An 8011-nucleotide genomic window follows, 5' to 3' on the forward strand; every position below is an offset into this window, starting at 1 on the left:
TGGGAGCCAGGTAACCTCAGCAGAGGAACAAATTCAGAGTCATAATCATTTGTTGCTTCCACTGAAAAACCTTTTAGGAACATGGGCTTTGTAGTGCTTGGGAGGCAGAGCTGTGAGCCTGGTAGCTCGAACATTGATCATAAAGTGAGGCAGGGACTAATCCCCTTCTAGCTGTTGTGACTGCTCAGTGATTAAGAGTCATTCTACCCTCATTAACTAACACTCAGAAATGGAAACAGTGCTGCCTGCTCTCAGCTCTTCTCCAGCCCATTCATTGTGTATAATGTACAGATTGGTCTCTTCTTGTTTATTCTGGGGAAGAAGGAGGTTGGCCACATTCATGAACCACCCCTGAATCCTCACTGTCAGCTTCAGTGGCTAAAATGAAGAATGGAAAAATGGCAGAGTTAAACACAAATAAGCAGAACAGTAAACCCTCTGTTTCAGTTCTTGTTACACCTGGAATCAATCACATTTCCACAACTGAAGCTGCACTACAATAGAAGTATGAGGTGCACACTTCTGCCCACTTACCTACAGCGAACCTATGCCATGCCTTTTTAACACTCCTGTGAATTCTGAGAGGCCTCCACAGACTGATTCATAATCCACTTTCAAATCCAGCTAGGGATTTTTATTTTATAAAGTATTTACTTGGCAATTTGCATTTAAACCTCCCTCATCTCTTCACAGGCAATCTGGGTTTTGGGTTTCTGTGGCTTGCTCTTTTAGAAAGCCAACCATTTGCAACCAGAGTCTACCATCAGATGCAGTACTGGCTGTTTTACTGGACATATCTTGTGTTTATTTTGTCAAATATCTGTAACACAACCAGTCAGTACTGCATGGAATTGTGTAACAACATGTCTATACTTCACACCACCCCTGTAAACTGAACTGGCCTCACTAACTCAAACCTTTCTGGAAGCATCTTCTACCCTAGGAGCATCTTTTTCAGGTAAGCCTTGGAGTTTTTCATTTTTTGTTTTTATCCAAGATTTCCTTCTGAAATCAGAGATCACAGATACTTCTCCTCACCAGCTGTCACCCTGCTAGGGCTTTCTATATCCATCTTCCTGCAACAGTTTAGCCAGAAAGCCCATTTCACCTCAGCTCTGGAGGTTTCTGGAGAAAGGATGTCCCCAAGTTTAACTGCAGGTTTCAGTCAGTTCCATTTTGAAAAAAGAAAGGACATTATGCAATCCTAACACATCCTCATGCATTACACATTACAGCTTTTCTCTTTTTTCAAGCATCTTGAATTCCAGAAAGAATGTATTAGTTTCACTCTTCCCTTTACATCTGCATCTTGGGCTGCCAGGCTATTTTGTATGACCTCATGCAGAATTATTCCCCCTCACTGGGTTACAATTGCAAATTCCTACATATCCTGGAGCACAAATGCTATGCAGTAGAATTAATTTCTACTTTCTCCATACCACTAAGGAAACTGGATTGTTCTCTGAGCAACACAAGCCATGATGCATTGTTTCCTATGGCGCTGTGCCTGGGCTGTGATTTCCCTGGTGTGTGTTAAGGGCTGAAGTCATTAGATGGCATTTTGCTCCCTGGGGGAGGCTGCTCCACTGATGTTTCTTCCCCAGTTGGCTGTTTTCATCAGTTTTTGGCCAGTACAACTTCACTCTACCAATGCAGGACTGGGTTTCCTCTGTTTCCCTCACACACTATTGTAACTTCTCCCCCATGTTTGTGTGCTACTCCCAGTTCCTTCCCTTCCCTCAGAGTCCAACAGAAAAGCTACAGCTCCCTACATGTTCTCTGCCACTGCAGCATCCCCCAAATTTTTGTCCCCTCCAAATCACAAAGCCCATTAATCCTCACACATGCTTCCTGATTTGCAGGCTAGCCCCTGTTTTCCTCTCTTCCCCTCGAACTCAAACTTCACCTCCAGTGCACCACTATCTCCTACACACTGCCTTTATCAGTATCTTACAATAACTTCACATTTCTACAATGTCTCTACACTCCCACCCTGCCATATTCTCCACATTGCCCTTGTCCAGCACATCTCCTGCTTCCTTTCCAGCCATACAAGGAGCAGGGATGCCCTGAGTGCTGGGGGGATGTGTCCCCACTGCTGGGCTGGCTGGCAGGCACTCGGTGGTTGGCCCAGGGACACACACCCCAGTCAGGGACTGAGTGCAGGGTCACAGCCAGCCCTACACCACAACGTGGCTGCAAGCAAATGCTTCAGTGGGAGGCATCTGCTTCCCCTGCACATCAGTAGTGTGCAGGCATGTGATCACAACAGATATGCTTGGCTGAAAATAGCTAATGGGTCGAAGAGTTATGAGAGGCCTGACATTAACAGAAAATGAGGCTGCACAAGCCTTATGTTGTTGAGAAATTAGGCCAAAAAACCCCATTTATATTTTGTCCCACATCACCACCACCACCACCATCTTTTCAGTTGAGATCATTCTACTTCTCTTCTTTCTCCTCTCTCTTGATTTTTCAGTGGGTGATTATTATAATCTATTTCATAAACAGCTCGCTTAATGATTTTTGTTCTAATTTTCAAGAAGAGAAAGTTATATTTATTTATCTTCATTTATAAAAATTTAAAATTAAAAAAAAATTAAAATAAAACTGGCTATTTATACATCCAGTATTAGTGGTTAATTCTCTGAGCAGCTCTACCCTCTTGTGGTCACAGCTTAGCTGCAGCCAAATGAAAAACTTGCTAATATAATCACAAATGTGTCCACATGTAGGCACAGTACATGAAAGAGACTTAAAATAGAGGGGCATGAAGACTTAATCTATGACAGAAATTTAAAATCCTGTGGGAATCAGAGATTCTGAAGATTCAATCTTTCTTTTCCAGCAATTAAAATCTAGGATTTTCATATGAGCAAGAAATTTCATATTATTCATAGTGTTATCCCACATTATTTTTTAACCATTTGTCTAAACTGAAATACAGCCAAATAATTTTTAAGATATGCCCTGCACACTAGCTACGTAGAGAAATATTTTCTTTTTGAGAACATGAAGAGATCATTTTCTGGAATAGCTCTGAGTCCTGGGGCCTTTGACATCTGCCTGAGATTGAGGTGCTTGTCAGCTGGAAAGGCCAAGCATGCCAGGCTGCCTCCCCTGGGTCAGCCCTTCCCACAGCTCTACAGTCTGGCACAGGAGTCAGGACTTCAATCACAGAGGTCAAAACTAGCTGGGATCGGGATCTCCTGGGCTTCCGACTCTGTGGTTAGGTATTGAAAGCAGGTTACCAGTGACTCTCTCTTACCATGCACTTCCTTGGTTGTTTCAGCCAGGATGTTCAGTGAAACCGGAGCTGGGATGTAATGAATGCCTGTCAGAAATCCTGGTGGGATGAACTGACGCAGAGGAGTGTAGTATCCTTGAGGGAAATCTCCAGCTCCATCTGGAACCTGGGGAAACACATGAAGCAGATCACCTTCCATCTAAAGACCCTCTCCAGGATACACCTGCGTTATCAGACCATTTCTGGGTTTTTGTCCATATGCTGCCATGTCAGTGCACATATTGGCACGTGGAAAGCCTGTGCACAGGATAATATGCTGCAACTGAGGAGCAAGAACTTCTCAGACTATGTCAGAGCAAAACTGACCCTTTTAAGTCCTTGTCACCTGTTCTAGCATCTCATTGGAGTAGTTGGTTTAAACCAGGAGTAGCCATCTACTTTCTCAGTAACCCCTAAAACGTGACAGGGAATTTCTATACAAGCATAATCTATTCTTTATTGTCTTGAGGCAGATCACTCTACCTTAACATCAACTGATTAGTTGCACTGAAAGCAGGTCAGATTATTAACATCATCATTTGCTAATGTTTTCTTCAGTGCAATGTATCAAAATGCTATGAAGTAACTGATAAGGCAAAAGACTCTTCATGGTTACTTCACCAGAGAGAAGGCAGCTAAAATAAAGCAGTATTAGCACAGGTAATTAAAAGCATGCTACTCACCGATACAGTGGTTGCATTCCCTGGCACACAGCTGCTAGGAATGTGTCGGAATCCTCTCTGAAGTGATATCCCTGGAGGTGATGGAGCTTCCCCACTGCTTGACTCATTGATGGCAAATCCCAGGGAAAATGGGTGGTAAGGATATACCCCAGAACACCCCGGGTACACTTTTGGGATTTCTCTCTCTAGGTATTCTGGGTTGACAGTGTATTCTGGAGGAAAAGCAGGGTGAGCTAGGGAACAATAAGAAAAGAACAAATAAAATTATCCATGAAATTTTATGGAGGTAAGTAGAAGTAGATGCAGGAACTTTTCTGTCATGTGCGCTGTGAAGTTTATCCTTAGTAAAGCACTGGCTGCAGAATCTTATTCTTTCAGTACATCAACAAGAGCAAAACAACCTACCTTTTGAGTCTAGTTGTACTTAAAACAAAATTCCACATAAACAGCAGAGTTCTAACTTTCTAGCGTTCTAATAATGCAGTCCTATCTGTCACTTCTTAGGTTAATTTACAGCACACTCAGTTTTAGGGTCATACACAAACAAATCAGAAGCAGAAATTAGTTACTTCACTTTTCATTTTGCATCTTGAATATTATTTAGCCTCTCTGAAATTTTAGGAAAAAGAGTGGCTATTTAAATGTAAATAGGGTCCTTCTTGTCTGCCCCATCCTCCGATTGGCAGAGAAGGGAAAGAATTTCCTTTGAAAGATTTACTTCTGGAGTACTGTAATTTGTGCCTAATCTTTTTTTGAAGTTACTCAGCAGGTTAGAAATGTTAAGGGAAGGAACTGACAGACATCTCTATCACCACTGTCTCTATAAACATACTTTTATTCCAAAACAAAGCTAAAAAGGGTAACTTATTGACAGTATTCTCTGGGGACTGCAGATGTCCAAATAAGTCTTCTCAGAACAACATTTTGTCTTACAGGCTGCCAACTCTCCAGAGGCTCAGATTCATGACTACTGCCATCAGTAAGAATTTCTGCAATATTCTTATAGTAATAGAATGGAGTTACTATAATAAATTAGACAAGTCACATTAAAGACTCTATTAAAGGAAGCCATTTAAGAGATGACAGACCATACAACTGCTCCACCTGAGAAGTTTATGCCCTGCTCTTAAATACCAAATGCACTTTTATATCAAGTCATCCCAACTAAATTTAGTCTTTGCTACACGTATTAAGTAAGGAAAAAAGGTCTTTTTCTTTTAGTGCTAGCATGACATGCTAGCTACAGACAGCTGAACTTAGCTTTCTTTTTGCTGGAATTTTGTGCCTGTGAGTTTATAAACACTGTGACAGCACTCAGAGAAACAAGCGGAGCAGATCCAGTTTTGTTGCACTCCCAGACTAATTTCCCTCTCAGTGAAAGCCACTTTGCCTAAGCCTCGAGCTCGCAAGGGGCGGCGGGGCCGAGCACGCTGCTCCCGCACGGCGCTGCGAAGCTGCCAGGGACGGGACGAGGCTGCAGAAGCCACATGGCAGCCCAGCGCCCTCCGGGAAAGGAGAGCGGGACAGAATGCAGGAGCGAGCGGCTCTCTGGGCAGCCGGAGCCGCAAGTGGCACGTTTGACAGGGGAAAGAGAACAGAGGGGAGATGCTGGGAAAAACTCTGGACAGGTCCTTACCGTCGTCCCTGAAGGGAGGTGGCGGTGGCGCCCAGCATGCCGTGCCCTTGCCGCCGCTGTCGGGCTGGGCGCCCTTCTTCCTCTCGTGGCTGCAGTGCTCGGGGGCCCCGTCCTCCCGGGCAGCCGCCCCACGGCCCTCGCCCGACGGAACGGGCTCCGCGCCCGCCCTGGCCGGCGGCTCCGTCTCCTGCTGCCTCAGCGCCTTCTGGGCTGCCATGATCTTCTGGCGCTCGGTGATGAGCGAGCACTTCTCGCACAGGCACAGCTTCCAGCGGCAGTGCCCGGCGTGGCCCTTGACGGGCACCACGAAGCCGTGGTTGCGGCAGCGGGAGCACTTGGGTGCCCGCAGCGCCTTCGCCGTGGCCTCGGCCGCCTCCATGGCACCGCAGCGACCGCCCGAACCCCCCGTCAGGCCCTCCCCGTCCTCTGGGCTTTTATACGGGACAGGGGGGGCTGCCCGGCATGTAACAACCCGGGCCGGGGGGCAGGAGAGCCCACGGCAGCGGGTGGGGAGCGCCCTGCGCCCCGCGGCCTCCCTGCCCTGCGCCTGGCACGGCTCCCCCGGGCACCCCCTACCCGGGCCCTTTGGTGCGGGCGGGAGCCGAGCCCAGGCATGGGGGCTGAGCCTGCAGGAGCTGCGGGGGGCACGGGCCCCACGGGCGGGTACCTCGCTCTGTGCCGGTGCTCGCCGGCGTGGGGGGTTTGGATGGAACCCGTGTGCACGGACGGGAATGTGCTGTCCCTTACAGTAGTGCCCTAAAAGTTAATTTTCCCTTTTGGCACGTTAACATCTGCACCCACTTTCATACACCTCGTGCATTCGGTTTTAATATGCACGAGACCTCAGTCCCGTTTTGTTTCCAATTTGCAGCATGCTTCTCTTGATGAGGAGGAGTGACTGCCTCAGCAGAAAAAGAACACTTTCATCATTCTGTTTTTCAAAAGAAGCTACTAAGATGAAGGTGGAAAGCATATGTCATTCCAAAGATCTGTCTACTTTTCTCAGAATTCCTTATTCTCTGGAAACAAAAGCAGGCTTACAGTTAGAACTAAGGAATGCTCCAGTTCTAGTATTGCTTTGAAAGCGCTTGTTATTTGTTACTGCTGGTAGCTGCAAACCCATGGTTTACACAGTAGCCCATTTCAGGAGAAAACTCCCCACTTTGCAACGTTAGGCACAACGCTGCTGAGTTTTCTCGCTTATACAACAGCTGTTTTAAAATCTTAAGGTGGCTATAGCTTCTATGTTAAAGAGAACATGATAAAAATTAATCACCAAGTGGTAGTGAAGCTTTCTACTAAGTTTCAAGAGAACCAGGTAGCATCTCTCTGCTTGCTCTGAAACAATTCTAACTGCAATGGAGTTTGTTTCACAAACCTGGCAGAAGAACCCTTCCCTTGGTGCAAAGATTCCGGGAAAGCCTTTGTGCAGCCTTCAGCACCTTGGGGGGTGAGGCCCCAGCAGAGCAGGCCCGTTAGGGATTTGGCAACACTGTGGTTTGGCAGCAAGTCTTGTCTGCAGTGAGCAGCCAGCCCCTGTGCCCGCCGCAGCTCAGCCGAGATTTCAGCCTTCTCACTTGCAGAAGACCCAGTAGGATTTTGCACCGAAGTCCTGCAGGTTTCCAGCAGGATTTTGCCAGGGCCTTGATCTTCCCACACTCATTCTAAATATTGACTCTGTATTACATATAGACAGATAAAATATTCCTAATTTTATGCTCCATATTTTTACTCAATGCTCAGGGTTGTGCTAGTTTAGCTGTAGAATGAAAGAGGATGGATGACACATTTTAAAAAACTGTAATTATATCTTTTCATAGATACCCAATCTGTGTTCCTTTGGATACTTGAGCAGAGGGGGAAAAAGGTAGGCAACATGTATTTTTCTCAGTAATTTTCTATTCTGAGTCACATAATACTATTCTTCAAGACATTTACTCAAATACACAGAAATGTATCTCTTCTCTTTCTAAAATGGCGTACCAGCCATGGGCTGTACCAGTTTCTTCACTAATTAAACCACATCTTTCAAAGTCATGGGGATTTTTCTTTTGAACAACTTCCGCCTAAACATTCAAGATTTATTATACTCTCCGTATAGTTTGTTTCAAACATAACTAGACTTGCTTTTGGTAGAAAAGTGAACATTTTACTTTGCTTGTGAGGTAAATCCTTATTTCTGCAGGCAGTTCAGAGAATTCTGTTACTCCAATCCTGTTATGTTTTTGTCTATGTATTTGAGTTAGCCTAATCACACACTGTAAGAAGACCATAACAGAGAGAAGATAATACAATTTCTAAATACATTTTTGGAATGAAGTGTAGACTTGTATGTGGATGCAGCTTCATGTCTATTATAATTTTCTTCTCTGTTCACATTTGAAAGAAAATGAGGCTCAATAAAGA

General features: G+C 45.3%; 1 protein-coding gene across 1 annotated transcript; it reads right to left on the reverse strand.

Moving 5' to 3' along the window:
- Positions 1-307: 307 nt before the first annotated feature.
- DMRTB1 (DMRT like family B with proline rich C-terminal 1) lies at positions 308-5999 on the reverse strand. Its single transcript, XM_066556146.1, has 4 exons — positions 5606-5999; positions 3970-4202; positions 3269-3413; positions 308-378 (listed from the first exon to the last, which is right to left on the reverse strand). Exons 1-4 carry the CDS (start codon positions 5982-5984, stop codon positions 308-310), a joined length of 828 nt encoding a protein of 275 aa, XP_066412243.1. The 5' UTR covers positions 5985-5999.
- Between the last annotated feature and the right edge of the window lie 2012 nt (positions 6000-8011).

The sequence above is a fragment of the Molothrus aeneus genome, chromosome 9 (genome assembly GCF_037042795.1).
Source record: "Molothrus aeneus isolate 106 chromosome 9, BPBGC_Maene_1.0, whole genome shotgun sequence".
NCBI lineage: Eukaryota > Metazoa > Chordata > Aves > Passeriformes > Icteridae > Molothrus > Molothrus aeneus.